The 23539-nt window shown below is 43.1% G+C and overlaps 1 protein-coding gene across 2 annotated transcripts in view; it reads right to left on the bottom strand.

Annotated features, from left to right (window-relative positions):
* zbtb33 (zinc finger and BTB domain containing 33) overlaps positions 1-22325 on the bottom strand; it is a 38290-nt gene extending 15965 nt beyond the window's left edge. Inside the window, exon 1 of one of the 2 annotated variants that reach the window (XM_060832046.1) lies at positions 22261-22325. Coding sequence is in view for 1 of the 2 variants with exons in the window: in XM_060832045.1 (XP_060688028.1) it covers positions 21902-21908 (7 nt within the window). In the remaining variant the exon portion in view is untranslated. Of the gene's footprint in view, positions 1-21901; positions 21971-22260 lie in introns of those variants that run through there. The other variant, XM_060832045.1, reaches the window with a different exon arrangement.
* Positions 22326-23539: the final 1214 nt, after the last annotated feature.

Genomic DNA, 23539 nt, shown 5'->3' with positions numbered 1-23539 from the left:
AAAGCAGCCGTGGCAAGAAGCTGAAGTACAGCTTGTAGATGTTGAATACAACTGCAACTGTGCATCAGTGATGGGCGGAGTGAACGTTCAACTGGTAGCTGGAGTGCCAAACAAGCGGACTCTTGTACTGAATAGTGTTGAGTGTGATCAGAGTTGTACTCATTCAAGAATAGTGTTGAGTGTGATCAGAGTTGTACTCATTCATTCATACCCTGACACATGCCTTGTTGATGATGGTTAGGCTCACAGAAATAATAATGGAAGTTACTTGCTGCTGGATGCCTACCTTCTAACTTTCTAACCTGCACTTGCAATCAGTATTTATATAATTGGTTCAGTTCAGTTTCTCGTCAAAGGTAACCCCCATGATGTCAACAGAGGGAGAGTTCACAACTGGTAATGCCAGTGAATGCTTTTTGTTGGAAATGTGTGTGCGCATGTGCGCACTTGTGCCCTCTCAATCTGCACAGAATTCTACTTACAGCAGAGACTGATAACTGAGAACCAATTGTTGAAAATGTGTTGCTGGTTAAAACACAGCAGGTTAGGCAGCATCCAAGGAATAGGAAATTCGACGTTTCGGGCATAAGCCCTTCATCAGGAAACTGAGAACCAATCCCCAGCCTCACTTCTAATTCAACTGTACCCCCTACCCCCTTGAGCCCAGCACTTTCTTTACCCCTTGGTGAGCCTTTGTCCTGAGAGTTCAGAAAACGTTGTCCCACAATAGCCACAGCCTCTGCCTTCAATCTTCCAAATTCTGGACCTGTTGGCCTCAGATTGGCATGGAGCTGCTGCCCAATCAGCTACCTGACTGCTGGAAGAACTAGTGGGCTTTCTCACTTCATTAGGCTGTTGGTTTCCTACTCAAAAGCTCTCCCACTTTCAGACTTAGTCCAATCATCATTATGCAACTAGCAGAGACCGTCAAATTAAACTTAAGCAACTTCATCATCTCATCCATCCCTTGTATGTAATTCTATCTCATGTTTCCCATGCCATCCCATCTTTCGAATGATAAATCACTAAACGACTTAGAAGCCAAGATGACCCACATTTGCCCAGCCTGAATCCAGCCATAAAGTTTCCAAATGGTTACATTTGAATTCGTATCATTTGCCTCTTAATGGAGGTTCACACCAGACAGATTGCCCCAATAATCATTATGGTATTTGAACAGTATTTTGAATCTTCCAAAGCATAATCAATAAAGCTTAGATTACATGCAAATGATTTGAGTCTGAACAGCAGTTACACATGTGGATGTATATACACTCAAAAGATGATTCGGATTTATTTAATATATTACTATATCCAATGATATTACCATATCAGTTATCATATGTTGTCAAAACATTTCACATTCAATGAATTATGACCAAGCAAGTAAGTAAATATAATCCACAATCAATTTTTTTTGCAATCAACAATTAATTGAATTACTTCAGAGGGAGAAACCATTGATCAGGACACTAAGAAGTCTACCTACTTTTCTTCCAATTCCATGGAATCTTTAATATTTAACTGAACAGGCAGACCATGACTCAGTTTAATGCCGCATTCAAAGAGCAACAACTTGGCCAATACCGAAGTATCAGCTCAGATTTGTGATGAGGGGTTCAAACCAAGAAATAATGGCTAGAACCAAACATGATCAAAAATTATATGACAATAATGTACAGCGTGGAATCTTCTGGTCCCAGAACCAGAGGACATGGCATCAGGAAGGAATTTTAATTAGCCAGGATGGTTGCAAACCAGAAGACTGCTACACACCCATCTCCACCAGAATTTAGTTCTGGGTAAGAACATCCGAGCTCAACTGCAAACTGAGACCCTTAGTTAGGAGAAAGTGAAGACTGCAGATGCTGGAGATCAGCATCAAAATGTGTGGCACTGGAAAAGCACAGTAGGTCAGGCAGCATCCGAGGAGTAGGAGAGTCGACATTTCAGGCATAAGCCCTTCATCTTAATACCTGTGTTAGACAGGTATTAATGACCATTTCAGGGCCGATTCCGATCTGGGCTGCAATGATCTCAACTTGAAGCAAGACATAAAAAGAAGTCAGCTGACATGACTGGTTAACTAGGCAGACTGTCAGTGGTTGTTGGTGTAGGGATCTGTGAAACCTCAGATTTTTGACACAGGGAAGAGAGATGCCCACTGAGTGCTACCCATGAATCTCACCTCACAAGATCTCTACTCCCAACAAACTCATCTATTCTGTAGTCACCCCTCTAACTTGGCAATCCTGGGACTGTTGCACTGGCAGAAACTGTGGTGTGTGCCATGACCATGGGAAATGCTTTTGGCAGACAGAGTCCTAATACCAGTAGAAAGCCACCAGGTGGCTGAAGGTCCAGAGGGATTCTACAGCCAACCAAAGCGCATAGTTCTCTCTCCTACTTTTGGACTTAGTATGTAAATGGAAAGATACTTCCTATATTCTTTAATAGATGCTTAAGAAAGTATGTAATTGTTGGAGTAACTGCCCTACAGTTAGTTTTTCTATAACGCGATGGTTGCTTTCTTGTGCAACCCGTGTTATACAAAAATCACACTTTAGAAACAGTACCCCATTTGTCAATTGCATTATAGTGAATTTGTGTTAACAAAACACCGTTAGAGGAGAATGACGTGTATTTACATGAGATTTCTCAATTAACAACTTTGGGATGGCAGACTTTTATCTATCGATTATGTCTAGGAATTTGAAGTGTCTTTCAATTTATTCTTCTCACCATCAGTCCTTTGTATCAATGCTCAAGAATACACAAGAAAAATAATTTCCTCATCTATATCAATAAATCCTCAACATCACCAATAAAAAATTCCTCTACCAAAACCACAAAAACAGGATAACTTAATCAGTGAACAGTCCTGTTTCAAATATGCCAATTCCAAAGCTATTTTTTTCTGGCCTTTAAACAAACCAATATATTTCAAAATTCCTCACTTAAAACTGCAGGCTAAAAACACTCCAGAGACAGTCCTTTAACCATGTGAAAATCAACAGAGATGTGACAGTAACTATGACATAAACAATTTTGCAGACAACAGCAATCCAATGGCAACAAATCCGATCCATTCATTATTAATCCACTTGCCCACACACCACCATCTTTTGCATAGTGTGATTAAAAACAAATCATATTGATAATCACAAAAAAAATTAACTGTACTGATTTTAAATTAGTGACTTCTGGGTGTTGTTTATTCCTATAAAAAGGGGTGTAAAAATAAACGATGTTCAAAACATGATTTTATACCTGTATCCGCTTCCTGAGGTGTTCATGACTGTTTGCTCATACTATGGAGGTTTATGACCAAATTAACATTAAACCATTAGCTTAGCGGAAGCTGGGACAAGCAAGTTTATCTTTTAATTTCGTTCAAAAGTTTTTGAACAGGAAAAAACCTGACTGAGGTCAGAAGCAAGTACAGTATCTCCCACAAAAGGGGATGTTCAGAGCAGTTAAAGAAATGGACTACCTCAGTGAAAGAGGGTAGTTTGTGAAATTTCCAGACCTGGAGTGTTTGGTTGGAACTCTGCAGATTATTGAAAGACCGAGATGGTCTAGAATCTCAGTTATAGGAGTGGTCAGGGAAAAGGTCTCATCGTTCACAGGACCAGAACTGAGAATTAATTAAGTCAAATATAAAGATTTGTAAGGAAAGGAATTTCTCTGGATATGTGTATAAATTATGTCATTGGGCAGCAGATAGAATTTTATTTTACCATGTATTTTAAAACCTTTCAAACTGCTTTACATTCATAAAGCTTTGGTTACTTTTATTTTTATTTCTTTTAAGTGTAGTAAACCTCTATTTTATTGTTAAAACCAAATCTGCAGCCTTATGTGCTTATTTTCAGAGGAAGACTGTAACCTAAGAAAAAGATCAATCAAGTCAGATTTAATTCAGAAATCTGACTTGTCCAATGGTAACATCAGCGTGGCATCATAACAATAGGAATTTGCAATAACTAGAAACCCATTTTTCTGCAAGGTTCTTACAGGAGATATGGAACATTAATAAATTGGGCGAGCAACTATGTATCCCCTAAATAATCAGATTAAATAGCTTTTAATGAGCTGTACAATATCAACATGATGGAGTTCATCTTCAAATATTTAATTTAATACCAAGTATGTTCATAAAATGAAATAAGGAGAAGGAAGTAAAACTGGATTGAGAGAGAGATAAAAATAAGTAGAACTGAAACTTAATATTATAACAATCATCCAAATTAAACTAAATTCTATAGAAATAAGATAATCTATACACAATTGTAAAAAGTAAAAAGATTTATTTGGACGCACATCAGCTGATGAAGAACAGCACTCTAAAAGTTAGTGCTTCCAAATAAACCTGTTGGACCATAACCTGGTGTTGTGAGATTTTTTAACTTTCTCCACCCTAATCCAACACCAGCTCCTCCACATCAATACTTGTACAAGTTAACTTGCTGTGCAAGAGTGGGTGTTCAGCAGTAATTAAGACTTAAAAGGGTGTTTCAAATTCATTTATATTTGAATGGTCAAAACATCTTTTTTTCTGACAAGTTTATTGGGTATGTAATGGCAACTTCAGGCCCAACTTCATGCGTCAACCGCAAATCTCTCAGTAAGTTACTATTATAGCAAAACTTCAAGAAGAGCATAGAATCATAGAGTCATAGAGATGTATGTACAGCATGGAAACAGACCCTTCGATCCAACCTGTCCACGACGACCAGATATCCCAACCCAATCTAGTCCTACCTGCCAGCACCCGGCCCATATCTCTCCAAACCCTTCCTATTCATATACTCATCCAAATGCCTCTTAAATGTTGCAACTGTACCAGCCTCCACCACATCCTCTGGCAGCTCATTCCATACACGTACCACCCTCTGTGTGAAACAGTTGCACCTTAGGTCTCCTTTATATCTTTCCCCTCTCACCCTAAACCTAAGCCTTCTATAAGACCATAAGACCATAAGAGTAGAAGTAAGGCCATTCGGCCCATCGAGTCCACTCTGCCATTCAATGATGGCTGATGGGCATTTCAACTCCATCTACCCGCATTCTCCCCATAGCCCTTAATTCCTCGAGACAACAAGAATCTATCGATTTCTGCCTTGAAGACATTTATCGTCCCAGCCTCCACTGCACTCTGTGGCAATGAATTCCACAGGCCCACCACTCTGGCTGAAGAAATGTCTCCGCATTTCTGTTCTGAATTTACCCCCTCTAATTCGAAGGCTGTGTCCACGGGTCCTAGTCTCTTTGCCTAACGGAAACAACTTCCTAGCGTCCACCCTTTCCAAGCCATGTATTATCTTGTACGTCTCTATTAAGTCTCCCCTTAATCTTCTAAACTCCAATGAATACAATCCCAGGATCCTCAGCCGTTCCTCATATGTTAGACCAACCATTCCAGGGATCATCCATGTGAATCTCCGCTGGTCACGTTCCAGTGCCAGTATGTCCTTCCTGAGGTGTGGGGACCAAAACTGGACACAGTACTCCAAATGGGGCCTAACCAGAGTTTTATAAAGTCTCAGTAGCACAACGGTGCTTTTATATTCCAACCCTCTTGAGATAAGTGACAACATTGCATTCGCTTTCTTAATCACGAACACAACCTGCATGTTTACCTTTAGTGAATCCTCGACTAGCACTCCCAGATCCCTTTGTACTTTGAACTTCTAGTTCTGGACTGCCTGATTCAATGGAAAAGACTTTGCCTATTTATCCTATCCATGCCCCTCATAATTTTATAAACCTCTATAAGGTCACCCCTCAGCCTCCAACGCTCCAGGGAAAACAGCCCCAGCCTGTTCAGCCTCTCCCTATAGCTCAAATCCTCCAACCCTGGCACATTCTTGTAAATCTTTTCTGAACCCTTTCAAATTTCACAACATCTTTCCGATAGGAAGGAGACCAGAACTGCACGCAATATTCCAATTGTGGCCTAGCCAATGTCCTGTACAGCCGCAACATGACCTCCCGACTACTCAATACTCTGGCCAATAAAGGAAAGAATATCAAACGCCTTCTTCACTATCCTATCTACCTGCGGCTCCACTTTCAAGGAGCTATGAACCTGCACTCCAAGGTCTCTTTGTTCCCTAGGACTTTACCATTAAGTATATAAGTCCTGCTAAGATTTGCTTTCCCAAAAAGCAGCACCTCGCATTTATCTGAATTAAATTCCATCTGCCACTTCTCAGCCCATTGGCCCATCTGGTCCAGATCCTGTTGTAATCTGAGTTAACCCTCTTCGCAGTCCCCTACACCTCCAATTTTGGTGTCATTTGCAAACTTACTAACCGTACCTCTTATGCTCGCATCCAAATCATTTATGTAAATGACAAAAAGTAGAGGGCCCAGCACCGATCCTTGTGGTACTCCACTGGTCACAGGCCTCCAGTCTGAAAAACAACCTTCCGCCACCACCCACTGTCTTCTACCTTTGACCCAGTTCTGTATCCAAATGGCTAGTTCTCCCTTTATTCCACGAAATCTAACCTTGCTAATCAGTCTCCCATGGGGAACCTTGTCGAAAGACTGACTGAAGTCCTTATAGATCACATCTACTACCCTGCCCTCATCAATATTCTTTGTTACTTCTTTAAAAAACTCAATCAAGTATGTGAGACATGATTTCCCACTCACAAAGCCATGTTGACTATCCCTAATCAGTCCTTGCCTTTCCAAATACATGTACATTCTGACCCTCAGGATTCCCTCCAACAACTTGCCCACCACTGAGGTCAGGCTCACTGGTCTATAGTTCCCTGGCTTATCTTTACCGCCCTTCTTAAACAGTGGCACCATGTTTGCCAACCTCTAGTCTTCCAGCACCTCACCTGTGACTATCGATGATACAAATATCTCAGCAAGAGGCCCAGCAATCACTTCTCTAGCTTCCCACAGAGTTCTCGTGTACACCTGATCAGGTCCTGGGGATTTATCCACCTTTCACCGTTTCAAGACATCCAGCACTTCCTCCTCTGTAACCTGGACATTTTGCAAGATGTCACCATCTATTTCCCTACAGTCTATATCTTCCATATCCTTTTCCACAGTAAATACTGATGCAAAATATTCATTTAGTACCTCCCCCATTTTCTGTGGCTCCACACAAAGGCTACCTTGCTGATGTTTGAGGGACCCTATTCTCTCCCTAGTTACCCTTTTGTCCTTAATATATTTGTAAAAACCCTTTGGATTCTCCTTAATTCTATTTGCCAACGCTATCTCATGTCCCCGTTTTGCCCTCCTGATTTCCCTCTTAAGTATACTCCTACTTTCTTTATCCTCTAGATAAAGAGGATCCTAAGGATTTATCCTAAGGATTCACTCAATCTATCCTGTCTATACCTGACATATGCTTCCCTCTTTTTCTTAACCAAACCCTCAATTTCTTTAGTTATCCAGCATTCCCTATACCTACCAGCCTTTCCTTTCACCCTAACAGGAATATACTTTGTCTGGACCCTCGTTATCTCATTTCTGAAGGTTTCCCATTTTCCAGCCATCCCTTTACCTGTGAACATCTGCCTCCAATCAGCTTTCAAAAGTTCTTGCCTAATACCGTCAAAATTGGCCTTTCTCAAATTTAGAACTTCAACTTTTACATTTGGTCTATCCTTTTCCATCATGATTTTAAAACTAATAGAATTACGGTCACTGGCCCGAAAGTGCACCTCCACTGACACCTCAGTCACCTGCCCTGCTTTATTTCCCTGGAATAGGTCACATTTTGCACCTTTTCTCGTAGATACATCCACATACTGAATCAGAAAATGGTCTTGAACACACTTAACAAATTCCTCTCCATCTAAACCCTTAACACTATGGCAGTCCCAGTCGGTGTTTGGAAAGTTAAAATCCCCTATCATAACCACCCTATTATTCTTACAGATAGCTGAGATCTCTTCTTACAAGTTTGTTTCTCAATTTCCCTCTGACAATTAGAGGGTCTATAATACAATCCCAATAAGGTGATCATCCCTTTCTTATTTCTCAGTTCCACCCAAATAGCTTCCCTGGATGTATTTCTGGGAATATCCTCCCTTAGCACAGCTGTAATGCTATCCCTTATCAAAAATTCCACTTCCCCTCCATTCTTGCCTCCACTTTCTATCCTTCCTGTAGCATTTGTATCCTGGAACATTAAGCTGCCAGACCTGCCCATCCCTGAGCCATATAATAGCTATGATATCCCAGTTCCATGTTCCTAACCATGTCCTGAATTAATCTGCCTTCCCTGTTAGTCCACCTGCATTGAAATAAATGCAGTTTAATTTACTAGTCCTACCTTGTCCCTGCCTGCCCTGACTGTTTGATTCACTTCCGTTCTCAACTGTACCAGTGTCAGATTGATCTCTTTACTCACTATCTCCCTTGGTCCCATCCCATTCCCCCCCCCCAACCTTATTAGTTTAAATCCTCCCAAGCAGTTCTAGCAAATTTCCCTGCCAGTATATTCGTCCCCTTCCAATTTAGGTGCAATCCGTCCTTCTTGTACAGGTCACTTCTACCCCAAAAGAGATTCCAATGATCCAAAAACATGAATCCTTCTCCCTTACACCAGCTCCTCAGCCATGCATTCATCTGCTGTATCCACCTATTCCTGCCCTCACTAGCTTGTAGCACTGGGAGTAATCCAGATATTACTACTCTCGAAGACCTCCTTTTTAAATTTCTGCCTAACTCTCTGTAATCTCCCTTCAGAATCTCAACCTTTTCCCTTCCTATATCGTTGGTTCCAATGTGGACAATGACCTCTTGCTGGCCCCTCTCCCCCATGAGAACATTCTGCACCCTCTCTGAGACATCCTTGATCCTGGCACCAGGGAAACAACACACCATTCTGCCTTTTCACTGCTGGCCACAGAAACGTCTGTCTGTACCTCAGACTACAGAATCCCCTAACACAATTGATCTCTTGGAAACCGACGTACCCCTCATTGCATTAGAGCTAGTCTCAATACCAGAAACATGGCTGTTTGTGCTACATTCCCCTGAGAATCCATCACCCCCTACATTTTCCAAAACAGCATACCTGTTTGAAATGGGTATATCCACAAAAGACTCCTGTCCTAAGTGCTGACCTCTCTTACACTTCCTGGAGTTAACCCATCTATGTGACTGTATTTGAGACTTTCCCCCCTTCCTATGGCTGCCATCCATCAAATACTGTTGCTGTTGCAAATTCCTCATCACTTCTATCTGTCTCTCCAGCTGATCCACTTGATCTGATAAGATTCGCATCCAACAGTATTTATGGCAGCTATAATCCGCAGTAACCCTTAAACTCTCTTTAAACTCCCACATCTGACAGAGCAAAGCATTTAGAATTGCTTCTTCCTAATTAACATGTGTCCAGCTGCTGGAATTTCCTGTCTGATTTACTCTTTAATAATGGTGTACACTATCAGCAACATTTATTCAGCCTACTTTTCTTTTTTTGTGATTCATATTGCAGTGCCTGAACCTCACCTTCCTAACGTGCAGTCTGTTCAAGTGAATTTAGGTACTTATCACCTATGTGTCCCACAGTGACATAATCAGCCCCCAAACTTACTGTCCTCGTCCACCTTCACCTCTGACGCAGCTGCTGCATCTTCTGTTGCTTTGACATGAAGGTGTGATTATTTTCATCAGATCAACACTGAACACAGTCAAACCAATCTTACATCTCTGGGGGCATCCATGTTACTTTGTATGTTACTTGCATCCACCTTCCATACTAGATTCTCTTGTTCACTAGTGGTGCATACATTTGAAATCATGCTTTGTCTACTTGAACCTTTCATCCCACATCCCTATCATTAAATTCACTGTCTTCAGCTCCTGAACACTGCCTGCCTGCCAAATTTCCTACCACTCCCCACTGCTGATTTAACTCTTTTTTTCAATCTTTCATAGAATATGGGCTTGCTGAGTAGGTTAGGATTTATTTCCTCTTCCTACTTGCCCTTGAGAGGTATACTAAACTCACTTCTTTAACAGCTGCAGTCCAGATGATGTCGGCACACTCACATGCTGTTAAGGAGAAAGTTCCAGGTTTTGACCCACAACAGGAAACAAACAGTTTCCAGACAAGATATTGAGCAGCATGGAGGGGATCTTGTTGTTCACAATGTTCCCACAGGCCTGCTGCTCCTATCCTTCTAGGTAGTACAGGTTGTGGGTTTAGATGGTGCTGCTAAAGAATGTTTCGTGAATTGTCATATTATATCTTGTAGATGATACACACTACTGCTACTATGTGCCAGTTACAGACAGAATTAGCAATATAAAATGGTAGGTAGGATGCAATCAAGCAAGCTGCTTCATCCAGGATGGTGTCAAGTTTGTTGAATTTTGGTCGAGCCACACTAATTCAGACAAATGAAAAGTATTCCATCACACTCTTTGCTTATGCTTTGTAACAGGTGGCTAGGTTTTAGGGAGTTAAGGGAGGAGTGATTCACGACAGATTTCCCAGACTCTGTCCTACTCCAACAGCCACAGTACTTACATGACTGGTCTAGTTCAGTTTCGAGTGAATGTCAATTTCAGGATGTTAATGGTGGAAAATTCAGCAACGTTAATGCCATTTAAAGTTTTGGGGAGATTGTTAGCTTCTCTCTTGTTGAACACAGTCATTCTCTGGCATTTGTGCAATGTGAATGTTATTTGCCATTATTCATCTTAAACCTGAAAGTTATCCAAGTCTTACTACATAAGAGGATAATATTTTCCAACATTGTCCTCATATGCCTTCTTCCAAAACTGCAGCAAAACTAAAACATAATTTTCATATTCTCTTCAGCATAAGATCTAGAACCTTCCCTTCTCCACACCCAATTATCAATCCCTTAATAATAATATCTACTGGTTCCCTATGCCACAAAGAATCTGCTTTAAGATCACTGCATCTTTTTTAAAATTCTTCAAAACATTGCTCCATCTGAATTACCAAGCTGTATTTCCTTGTTCACCCTTTTCATTTGTTCCTTACCCCTAAAATCTGAATAATTAACATCTAATCGCAATCACTTACCCTTTTTGGAACATTTCCCCAAATCACTTTGCCCTGTTAACTTGCTTCTTGCTGTGAAAAGCCCTAAAAAAAAACTTTCCTCCTTAACTCTGCCAGGTCTTTGATCTCGTCATCCACCCCAATGTTATAAATTTTGTCCTTTTCCTTCTTGCTGTGTGCCTCACTTCTCCTCCATGTTAAGTGCTCCAAATCTTTACTGGCATGTGTGGAGCTCGTTACTAATGAATGCTGCTGTATTCCAAATTGGTGCTGGCATAAACAGAATTCATTGCAGGGTTTGGCTTCCCACCAGCACAAATTTGGACACATACCACTATAATCCTGCAGACTTGAAGCTGAATCACCTCGAGTCTGGACTCTCACTATTGGCCCATGCCCTCTCAGCGATCTGACGATCAGCCTTTGTTCTTGCTTCAATTAATCCTTCTTTTACATTTGCAAACTAACACCTACTGTTGGTATCCTATTGAGAATGTAGTATCATCATTGCATCTCCATAGATACTCAACACGATTTTCAAGTCTGTCTTTCAAATTCAACATTAAACATGGATTCAATCAGCGTAGAAGTACAAGTCAAAACTGATCTCAGTGCTTTTGGTTCACCCCAAAAAAAAAGACTCTGTTGCTATCTAACTTTCACTCAGTTCAATACACAAGGTCCAGTAATCACCCAAAGAAACATTTAATGGAACTGCCCTGTTGTGTTAGCAGAGACAAAGTAGTACATTAGCCATGCATACTACAAAAATAATTAATTGAAAAAATTAATTGACACTTTTTTTTAAAATCTGAAATAAACAAGTGTTGGTGTGAATGGAGACAAAGCAACTGGTCTGGAGGCATACATCGATTTGGATCACCACACTGTAGCCAATTTACATGTCAGTTTGCTCCAGTTGAACCGACGCGGGCTTTCTTTGAGAAAGATTTGAAATCCAACACCATTTTCTGGTCAGGCTTCAGTGTGAAATTACTACTCTGTGTAAAAATGGTTGATTTGAATTAAAAATAAACAATAACAGATCTATGCTTACTAGCCCATCCTCACAGGTATTAACATGTCAGAGTAATACAGTCACATGCAAGTATCAATGCTCATCAGCTGCTTCTAACAGTAAACAATATGTGATAGCCGTCGTATTTAAATACAACTGCAGCTCAAACCTGCTTAAAAATGTACTATTACTAATTAAATGAAAGGAAGAATTTCAAGATTTGGTGTGATGTGTCACTGCAAGACTACCAAACAAAATATTTAAAAGGGATTCATAAAACTCTGAGAAACATTGAAAGTTCAAAGGCTGTGGTCCTACTTTAGTGCCTCCTGTACATTACTGGGCAAGGACTGTACAACAAAATTCAGAAGATATAAGCATTTGATGACATTCCAGTAGTTTTTTAAAAATTCTTTCATGAGATTAAAGACGGTCAGCATGGTTGTGTGAGGGGCAGGCCATGCCTCACTAATCTTATTGAGTTCTTTGAGGAGGTGACAAGACAGTTTAATGAAGGTCAAGCAGTGGATGTGGTGTATATAGACTTCAGCAAGGCATTTGATAAGGTTCCCCATGGTAGGTTCATTTATAAAGTCAGGAGGTATGGGATACAGGGAGATTTGGCTATCTGGATTCAGAATTGGTTGGCTGACAGAAGGCAGAGAGTGATTGTAGATGGAAAGTATTCTCCCTGGAGGTCAATGTTGAGTGGGGTCCCGCAGGACTCTGATCTTGGGCCTCTGCTCTTTGTAGTTTTTATAAATGACTTGGATGAGGAGGTTGAGGGGTGAGTTAGTAAATTTGCAGATGACACAAAGGTTGGAAGTGCCGTCGATAGTATCGAGGGCTATTGCAGGCTGCAGCGCGACATAAACAGGGTGCAGAGCTGGGCTGAGAAATGGCAGATGAAGTTCAATCTGAATAAATCTGAAGTGATGCATTTGGAAGGTCAAACTCGAATGCTGAATATAGGATTAAAGACAGGATTCTTGGAAGTGTGGAGGAACAGAGGGATCTTAGTGTTCAAGTACATAGACCCCCTCAAAGTTGCCACCCAAGTGGATGGAATTATTAAGAAAGCATATGGTGTTTTGGCTTTCATTAACAGGGGAATCGAGTTTAACAGCCGCGAGGTTTTGCTACAGCTCTACAAGTCCCTGGTGAGACAACATTTGGAATGTTGTGTCCAGGTCTAGTCGCCCTACTGTAGGAAAGATACAGAGGCTTTGGAGAGGGTGCAAAGGTCTACCAGAATGCTGCCTGGACTGGAGAGCTTGCCTTATGAAGAGATGTTGACTAATCTCGAACTTTTCTCTCTCTCTTGAGAGAGAGAGAGAGAGAAGGAAGGGAGGTGACCTGATCAAGATATACAAGGTAATAGAGGAAATGGATAGAGTCAATAGCCAGAGACTTTTCCCCAGGGCAGGATTGACTGGCACAACGGGTCATAGATTTAAGATATTAGGAGAAAGGTATAGAGGGGACATCTACTCTTTATGCAGAGAGTTGTGAATGCATGGAATGCGTTGCCAGTGGTGGTGGTGGAAGCAAAGTCATTAGGGGCATTTAATAGACTGCTGAACATGCACATGGACAACAGTGCGTGGGTTAGGTTATTTTATTTTATATTAGGATTAATCCTTGACACAACAGCGTGGGCCGAAGGGCCTGTTCTGTGCTGAACTTTTCTATGTTCTATGTGGGTGCTGCTGATGGGGTGAGCATTTATTGCCCATCTCTAATTGCCCTGGTCAAAGTGGTGGTGAACTGCCTTCTTGAATTGCTGAACTCTTTGGGGTGTAGAAACACCCACAGTGCTATTTGGAAGGGAGTGTCAAGATTTTGATTCATAACAGTGAAGAAATGGTGATACAGTTTCAAGTTCAAATTGCATTGGGACATGATTGCTTCAGTATCTGACTCAGTCACAAATGACAATCATCACTGAAAATACCCACTTTTGACCTTAAGGAGCAAAGATCATTGACAATGCAGCTGAAGATGCATTAAGGCACTACTCTGAGTGACTCCTTGAGACCGAGATGATTGATCTCCAACAACTACAACCATCTTTCTTTGTGTTGATAAGACTTCAAACAACTGGTTTTTATTTTTTTGATTTCCACTGATGCCAAAGTTGCTAAGGCTGGTTGGTGCCACACTCAATCAACTGCTGAATCAAGTTAAGGTCAAGGACAGTCACCTTCACTTCCTCTTCAGTAAAGTTTTGTCTATACTTGGACAAAAGTTGTAACGAGATCAAGAGGTGAGTCGGTCTCACATAACCCAAACTGAGCATTGGTCACAAGATTATTATTGACTGAATGTCACTGGATAGATTGTCAAATAAAGTTTCCATTGCTTTGCTAATGATCAAGATAGGCGAAGGGGGTGGTATTTTCCAAATCAGATTTGTCCTGCTTTTTGTGGACAGGACATACTTGGTCATTTTTTTACATTGCTGGGTAGAGGACAGTGTTCAAACTGTACTGGAACAGCTTGGCTAGTGGTGTGACTGGTTCTGACCTAAAGTCTTCAGTAAAGTTGCCAGGATATTGTCAGGGCCCATAGACTTTCCATATTCAGTGCTTTCAGACATTTCTTGATATCAAGTGTACTGAATCAAATTGACTCAAGACTGGCATCTATGATGGTGAGGACCTCAGGAGGTGACCAAGATTCAGCATTTCTGACTGAAGCAGCATGTAAATGCTTCAGCCTTCTCATTTGCACTGATTTCCTGGGCTTCCTCCATCATTTAGTATGAGGATGTCTGTGGAGCTTCCTCTTCCAGCGAGTTGTTTAATTGTTCAATATCACTCACAATCAGATGTGGTAGGACTATAGAAGCTAGATCTGATCCATTGATTGTGGGATCGCATGTTGCTTAGATTGTTTGATTTATAGTGGTTCTGTTCGCCGAGCTGGAAGTTTTTGTTGCAAACGTTTCGTCCCCTGGCTAGGAGACATCATCAGTGCTCTAGAGCCTCCTGCGAAGCGCTTCTTTGATGTTTCTTCCGGCATTTATAGTGGTCCATGCAAGGACTGCACAAAACACTATATAGGACAAACAGGAAGACAGCTAACAATCTGCATACATGAACACCAACTAGCCACTAAACGACACGACCAGCTATCCCTAGTAGCCACACACTCGGACAACAAGCAACATGAATTCGACTGGGAAAACACTACTATCATAGGGCAAGCCAGACAGAGAACAGCCAGGGAATTCCTAGAGGCATGGCATTCATCCGCAAATTCCATCAACAGACACATCGACCTGGACCCAATATACCAATCACTACAGCGGACAGCTGAAACTGACACCCAGAAGCGGCAAGGACAGACCACTATAAATGCCGGAAGAAACATCAAAGAAGCGCTTCGCAGGAGGCTCCAGAGCACTGATGATGTCTCCTAGCCAGGGGACGAAACGTTTGCAACAAAAACTTCCAGCTCGGCGAACAGAACCACTACAACAAGCACCCGAGCTACAAATCTTCGCACAAACTTTGAATTGTTTGATTTACTTGGCTTAGAGATTTTAGAGTCTATTATTAAGGATGAGATTGCGACGTATAGGCAGTTTATGATAAAACAGGGTGTAGTCTGCACAGTTTCATCAAGGGCAGGTCATGTCTGACAAATCTGATTGAAATTTTCAATAAGGTAATGAATAAATTAGACAAAGGAGAGTTAGTGGACGCAACTTATTTGGTTTTCTAGAAGGCCTTTGACGAAGTGTCGCATAGGAGGCTGCTAAATAACAGCCCATGATGTTAGAGGCAAGGTACTGGCATGGAAAGAGGAATGGCTGACTGGCAGAAGGCAGGGAGTGAGGATAAACAGTTTGTTTTCAGGATGGCAGCCCGTGATTAGTGGAGTTCCACAGGGTCAGTTTGGGACCATAACTCCCATAATTCATGTTACACATTAATGATCTGGAGAAGAGAACTGAGGACATCGTTGCTAAGTTTGCAGATGACTCAAGGTAGGGAAGGGACAGGTAGTGTTGAGGATGTAGGGAGGTTGTAGAAGAACATAGACAGGCTCGGAGACTGGATAAAAAAGTGGTAGATGGAATACAGTGTGGTAATGCGTGACATCATGCACATTGTTAGGAAGAATAGCTCTGTGAAAAAATATTTTCTAAATGGGGAAAGACTTCAGAAATCTAAAACATGAAGTGATTTAGGAGTCTTGACTCAGGATTCTCTGAAAATGAAGGTTCATTTGGCAGTTAGGAAGGCAAATACAATGTTAGGATTCATTTTGACAGGGCTAGAACATAAGATGTACTGCGGGAACTGTATGAGGCTCTGGTCAGATCGCTTTTGGAATATTGTGAGCAGCTGTGACCTCGTATCTTAGGAAGGATATGATGGTGTTGAAGGGGGTCCAGAGGAGGTTTACAAGAATGAATGAATGGCTTGTCATCCGGGGAGTGGTTGAGGACTCTGTTAAGTACTCAATGGAATTTAAAAGGATTCAGGGTGATCACATTGAAACTTATAGAATACTGAAAGGCCTGGATAGAGTGGAAGTGGAGAAGATGTTTTCACTAGTAGGAGAGACCAGAGCCCTAGGGCACAGTCTCAGAGTGAAGAGATGTTCCTTTGGAATTGAGATGAGGAGGAATTTCTTCAGTCAGAGGCTGATGATTCTGTGGAACTCACTGCCACAAAAGGCTATGGAAGCCAGTCACTAAGCAATTTAAGACAGATCTTTTATTAGTCAAGAATCTAAGGTTACAGGGAGAAAGCAGGAGACTGAGGTTGAGAAACATATCAGCCATGATCAAAAGGTGGAGTGGGCTCGATGGGCCAAATGGTCTAACTTTGGTCTTATATCTTTTGGCCTTATGAAACCAATTTATCAGCTAAGGCAGGGGTTGAGGTTGGTGATAATCAGCAAGTGTCCCTGTTTCATCTGACACCATGTCTGGAGTCACTGTTTAGTATTATGATGGCAACTCCCACGTGTTGTTTCCCACTGCTTCATCACCTCTGCTGGATCTGTCCTGCTGGTGAAAGAGGACACACCTAGGAATATTGATGTCTGGTGTATTATCTGTAATACGTGATCTCCTAATTTTGACACAGGCTCCTAAAAGTTTATAAGGAGGACTCTGCAGGGTTAACTGGGCTGTGTGTTATGGTCATGTCCGTGGCCTTGGTCAATACCAGGTGAAGGTGGTAATTGTTCCAATTTCAAAACTATTATCAAACTTTGTTGCAATTAGAAATAACTTAGTGGGTTGCTAAGCTATTTTACAGGGCAGCTAATTATGGGCCTGAAGTCACAAATAGGCTAAGCCACATGAGAATGGCAGATTTTCCTTCGAAAAGGACATTAGTGAAGCTGGTGATGGTCAATGGTTAATTGTTACCATTAATTTTTAATTCAAGATTTTATTAAACTCAAATTTCACCACCATTCATATCCAAGTAGTCACAAAAGTTTTTTTTAGATTACTTACAGTGTGGAAACAGGCCCTTCAGCCCAACATGTCCACACAAACCCTCCGAAGAGCAACCCACCCAGACACATTCCCCCTACATTTACCCCTTCACCTAACACTACAGGCAATTTAGCATGGCCAATTCACCTAGCCTGCACATTTTGTTTGGACTGTGGGAGGAAACCGGAGCTCTCGGAGGAAACCCACGCAGACACGGGGAGAATGTGCAGACATGGGGAGAATGTGCAAACTCCACAGACAGTTGCCTGAGGTGGGAATTGAACCCGGGTCTCTGGCGCTGTGAGGCAGCAGTGCTTGCCACTGTGCCGCCCCATAGTTCAACCACTATACAAAAGATAATGCTCCTCACTTCCCATTTCTGCACCCTCCTTCTCACCTTCCCTCTCTCCTCTACATATCACTGTGCATAAGTGGCAAAGTTACTTCAAAGTACTATTCCTCTCAGGATGCTGTGTGGACTCAACACCCTGGATCTACAAAATGGAAGAGGCACACTGGCTCCTTTGCAGTTTGAACCTGCTTGTCCATCCAGGGAAAATAAATGTGGCAAAGTGCTGATCAGTTATTCAGCTCTTCATAGTAAAGATAGCCAGGCGCATTCCAGGTCTCCCTTTCTTGCAACAATCCAGTAAGAGACCACTTAACATTTCTATACTGAGACTGTTGTAAGAGAAGGCTCTGTAGGAAACCTATATTTAGCCTCCACACTATAGTAGCATTAATGTTACACACTTTTATCTTATTTAAATTAATAAACTTAAATCATTTACCACTGTCTCTGTCACTCAACTTGACCAAATGACCATGGATCTGGATTAGTGGTGCTGGAAGAGCACAGCAGTTCAGGCAGCATCCAAGGAGCAGCGAAATCGACGTTTTGGGCAAAAGCCCTTCATCAGGAATAAAGGCAGTGAGCCTGAAGCGTGGAGAGATAAGCTAGAGGAGGGTGGGGGTGGGGAGAAAGTAGCATAGAGTACAATGGGTGAGTGGGGAAGGGGGGAGGGGAGGAAGGTGATAGGTCAGGGAGGAGAGGGTGGAGTGGATAGGTGGAAAAAGAGAAGTCCGGACAAGTCATGGGGACAGTGCTGAGCTGGAAGTTTGGAACTAGGGTGAGGTGGGGGAAGGGGAAATGAAGAAACTGTTGAAGTCCACATTGATGCCCTGGGGTTGAAGTGTTCCGAGGCGGAAGATGTGGCGTTCTTCCTCCAGGCGTCTGGTGGTGAGGGAGCAGCGGTGAAGGAGGCCCAGGACCTCCATGTCCTCGGCAGAGTGGGAGGGGGAGTTGAAATGTTGGGCCACGGGGCGGTGTGGTTGATTGGTGTGGGTGTCCAGGAGATGTTCCCTAAAGCTCTCTGCTAGGAGGCGCCCAGTCTCCTCAATGTAGAGGAGATCGCATTGGGAGCAACGGATACAATAAATGATATTAGTGGATGTACAGGTAAAACTTTGATGGATGTGGAAGGCTCCTTTAGCGCCTTGGATAGAGGTGAGGGAGGAGGTGTGGGCACAGGTTTTACAGTTCCTGTGATGACAGGGGAAAGTGCCAGGAAGGGAGGGTGGGTTGTAGGTGGGCGTGGACCTGACCAGGTAGTCACGGAAGAAACGGTCTTTGCGGAAGGCGGAAAGGTGTGGGGAGGAAAATATATCCCTGGTGGTGGGGTCTTTTTGGAGATGGCGGAAATGTCGGCGGATGATTTGGTTTACGCAAAGGGTTGGGGGGGTGGAAGGTGAACACCAGGGGCGTTCTGTCCTTGTTACGGTTGGAGGGGTGGGGTCTGAGGGCAGAGGTGCGGGATGTGAACGAGATGCGTTGGAGGGCATCTTTAACCACGTGGGAAGGGAAATTGTCAAATCATCCGCCGACATTTCCACCACCTCCAAAAAGACCCCACCACCAGGGATATGTTTTCCTCCCCACCCCTTTCCACCTTCCGCAAAGACCATTCCCTCCGTGACTACCTGGTCAGGTCCACGCTCCCCCTACAACCCACCCTCCCATCCTGGCACTTTCCCATGCCACCAGAGGAACTGTAAAACCTGTGCCCACACCTCCTCCCTCACCTCTATCCGAGGCTCTAAAGGAGCCTTCCACATCCATCAAAGTTTTACCTGCATATCCACTAATATCATTTATTGTATCCGTTGCTCCCGATGCGGTCTCCTCTACATTGGGGAGACTGGGCGCCTCCTAGCAGAGCGCTTTAGGGAACATCTCCTGGACACCCGCACCAATCAACCACACCGCCCCATGGCCCAACATTTCAACTCCCCCTCCCACTCTGCCGAAGACATGGAGGTCCTGGGCCTCCTTCACTGCCGCTCCCTCACCACCAGATGCCTGGAGGAAGAACATCTCATCTTCCGCCTCGGAACACTTCAACCCCAGGGCATCGATGTGGACTTCAACATTTCCCCTTCCCCCACCTCACCCTAGTTCCAAACTTCCAGCTCAGCACTGTCCCCATGACTTGTCCGGACTTGTCCTACCTGCCTATCTCCTTTTCCACCTATCCACTCCACGCTCTCCTCCCTGACCTATCACCTTCATCCCCTCCCCCCTCCCCCACTCACCCATTGTACTCTATGCTACTTTCTCCCCACCCCCACCCTCCTCGAGCTTATCTCTCCACGCTTCAGGCTCACTGCCTTTATTCCTGATGAAGGGCTTTTGCCGAAACGTTGATTTCGCTGCTCCTTGGATGCTGCCTGAACTGCTGTGCTCTTCCAGCACCACTAATCCAGAATCTGGTTTCCACCATCTGCAGTCATTGTTTTTACCAAATGACCATGGATGTCTGAGGAAACATAAAAACTACTTTTTCTCTCCCCAGCTCTCAATTTATTCCAACCCAAATTCCAATCTTAAGTGAAATTTGAGTTAACCCAGGTTTTACTGAGTCCACAAACTAACAGGCTTGTGCCACAGAAATGGAAAATGGTGAAGGTAGTTGTGAAGAACTCCATGCCTTAAAATAGTTCACTCTCTGGGAAGAAGATTGGATAGTGAAGGTGGTGTTTGGTATGCTTTCCTTTACTGGTCACAGCATTGGGAAGTCATGTTGCAGCTGTACAGGACATTGGTTAGGCCACTTTTGGAATATTGCATGCAATTCTGGTCTCCTTCGTATCAGAAGGATGCTGTGAAACTTGAAAGGGTTCAGAAAAGATTGACAAGGATGTTGCCAGGGTTGGAGGATTTGAGCTTTAGGGAGAGGCTGAATAGGCTGGGGCTGTTTTCCCTGGAATGTCGGAGGCTGAGGGGTGACCTTACAGAGGTTTACAAAATCATGAGGGGCATGGATAGGATAAAAAGATAAGGTCTTTTCCCTGGGGTGGGGGAAGTACAGAACTAGAGGGCATAGGTTTAGGATGAGAGGGGAAAGGTTTAAAAGGGACCTAAGAAGCAACTTTTCCACACAGAGGGTGGTGCATGTATGGAATGAGCTGTCAAAGGAAGTGGTGGAGGCTGGTACAATTACAGTATTTAAAAGGCATCTGGATGGGTTTAGAGGGATATGAGCCAAGTGCTGGTAAATGGGACTAGATTAGGTTAGGATATCTGGTCAGCATGGACTAGTTGGACCAAAGGGTCTGTTTCCATGCTGTACATCTCTATGACTCTATGGCTGTAAGATGTGAAAGATATATACAGAAAGAATGACATGAAAGGCATCCTCAAAGTTACAGCAATCAGCATATGTAAAATAATACTTTAGCAAAGCATAGATCAGAAACTGCAATTTTTGTGAATGCTTAAATTCAGATGACATCTTGTTCCACTGTAAAGGTTTTGACACTAATATAATTTTATGGTATGGCTTGGCAGCTATCTATTTGAAAATAAAATTTATACCAATTAAATAAACATGATAAAAATCAAGTAGGATTTTGTGTGTTTTTCAAAACTGACATTTTAGGACACTTTCCTCAAAAGTTTTGCAACAAAAAAAAAACCAAAATGTACAAATCTAAACAGCGGACAATACACAGTTGGTATTCCGCAAGCACATCAAGGATACTTCTGGCACGCTTCAGGGGTCATGCATCTGAAGATAACATTCATCCTGCTATAACTAAGGTTCCTTTTTTCCCTACACTAATCATGAAGGAACAGGGTAATGAAGAAAGAAAATCAAAACTGTGCAATAAACGAACCCTAAAACTGCATGCCTGCATTCAGACTAAGTATTTTAAACGCCCACAGGACAGTTGTGCCTTTCAGAGTAAAGGCCTAGAGAGGCCTGCATGGAAACATCCCACTAACATTTATCATCACAATGTAAACATATAAACAAAAAGAGGACTCTAGTGCTCTATTTTTTAAAAACTCTTGCCTCTTTTTTTTACTTCTTGTGCTGTCTACCTACTGACTCACCAGTCATTTTCTTTAAAGGGGGAAACAACCATTCATCTGAAGATACAGCTCTCCAGCCAGGAAGGAAGGGAAAGGGAGGGAGATGGGGAATTATCCCGTCCACAAATACATCACCTCAGAAAACAAGTATTTAGATATGTTTATAAAATGCCAAGAAGCAAATAATGACAAGAGTGACAGGCTTTCCTCTTCCTGGTTCATTAAAGGTGGCGTCGTCGCGCCGATTTCCGACTCAAAGCCACTTTATTTTCCCTCCCCGCCTCAGGCCGAGTGTTGTAAAACCCGTTTACAGTCTCACAAAAGAAGTCAGGAAGTTCCTGGTAATTTAATTTGTTATTTTTCTCTCTGACTGTACTCACGGTTCCTCCTGGGCCTTGACAAGCGAGCAGAAGAAAAGAAGAAAGAGCCCGTGCTGCCCGCAACGCCGCCCAGGGTCTGCAGAGGGCGCAGATGAGGCGGCCCTGGCATGCCCCTCCCCCCGCAGGAACCCCACAGCATATACAGGTCACACTTGAGGGCAGATATACAGAGAGAGAGGGATATATACACAGAGAGGGAAAGAGAGACTTAGAGGTAGATACAGGTATAGTTAAAAATCACACAACACCAGGTTACAGTCCTACAGGTTTATTTGGGAGCACTCGCTTTCAAATGCTAGTGTTTCCAAATAAACCTGTTGGATTATAGCCTGATGTTGTATGGTTTTTACCTTTGTCCAGCCCAGTCCAACACCAGCTCCTCCACTGGTGAAGTCCACATTGATGCCCTGGAGTGGCATGGTGGCTCAGTGGTTAGCACTGATGCCCAGGTTCAATTCCAGCCTCGGGCGATTGTCTGTGTGGAGTTTGCACATTCTCCCCGTGTCTGCGTGGGTTTCCTCTGGGTGCTCCGGTTTCCTCCCACAGACCAAAGATGTGCAGATCGGGTGAATTAGCCATGCTAAATTGCCCATAGTTGTTAGGAGCATTTGTCAGAGGGGGCTGGGTTACTCTTCGGAGGGTCAGTGTGGATTTGTTGGGCCGAAGGGCCTGATTCCACACTGTAGGAAATCTAACCTAATCATGTATACAGGCAGAGACGGTGATATATATAGCAAACTAGAAAGAAATACAGATATACACTAGAGGGGGTTGCAGACATATACAGAGGGGGATATAGGTAAAAACAATGACTGCAGATGCTGGACACCAGATTCTGGACTAGAGTGGTGGTAGAAGAGCACAGCAATTCAGGCAGCATCCGAGGAGCAGGAAAATTGACGTTTCGGGCAAAAGCCCTTTATCACGAATACAGGCAGAGTCCCGAAGGGTAGAGAGATAAATGACAGGAGAGTGGGGGTGGGGAGAAAGTAGCATAGAGTACAATAAGTGAATGGGGGTGGGATGAAGGTGATAGATCAGACAGGAGGGTGAAGTGGATAGGTGGAAAAGAAGCTAGGCCAGTAGGACAGTTGTGGAAACGGTGCTGAGCTGCAAGTTTGGAACTAGGGTGAGGTGGGAGAAGGGGAAATAAGGAAACTGGTGAAGTCCACGTTGATGCCCTGGGGGTTGAAGTGTTCCGAGGCAGAAGATGAGGCGTTCTTCCTCCAGACGTCTGGTAGTGAGGGAGCGGCGGTGAAGATGGCCCAGGACCTCCATG

The sequence above is a fragment of the Hemiscyllium ocellatum genome, chromosome 11 (assembly GCF_020745735.1).
Source record: "Hemiscyllium ocellatum isolate sHemOce1 chromosome 11, sHemOce1.pat.X.cur, whole genome shotgun sequence".
In the NCBI taxonomy this organism is placed as follows: domain Eukaryota; kingdom Metazoa; phylum Chordata; class Chondrichthyes; order Orectolobiformes; family Hemiscylliidae; genus Hemiscyllium; species Hemiscyllium ocellatum.
The sequence above is the reverse complement of the archived record's forward strand: the minus strand, read 5'-3'. Positions and strand labels throughout refer to the sequence as shown.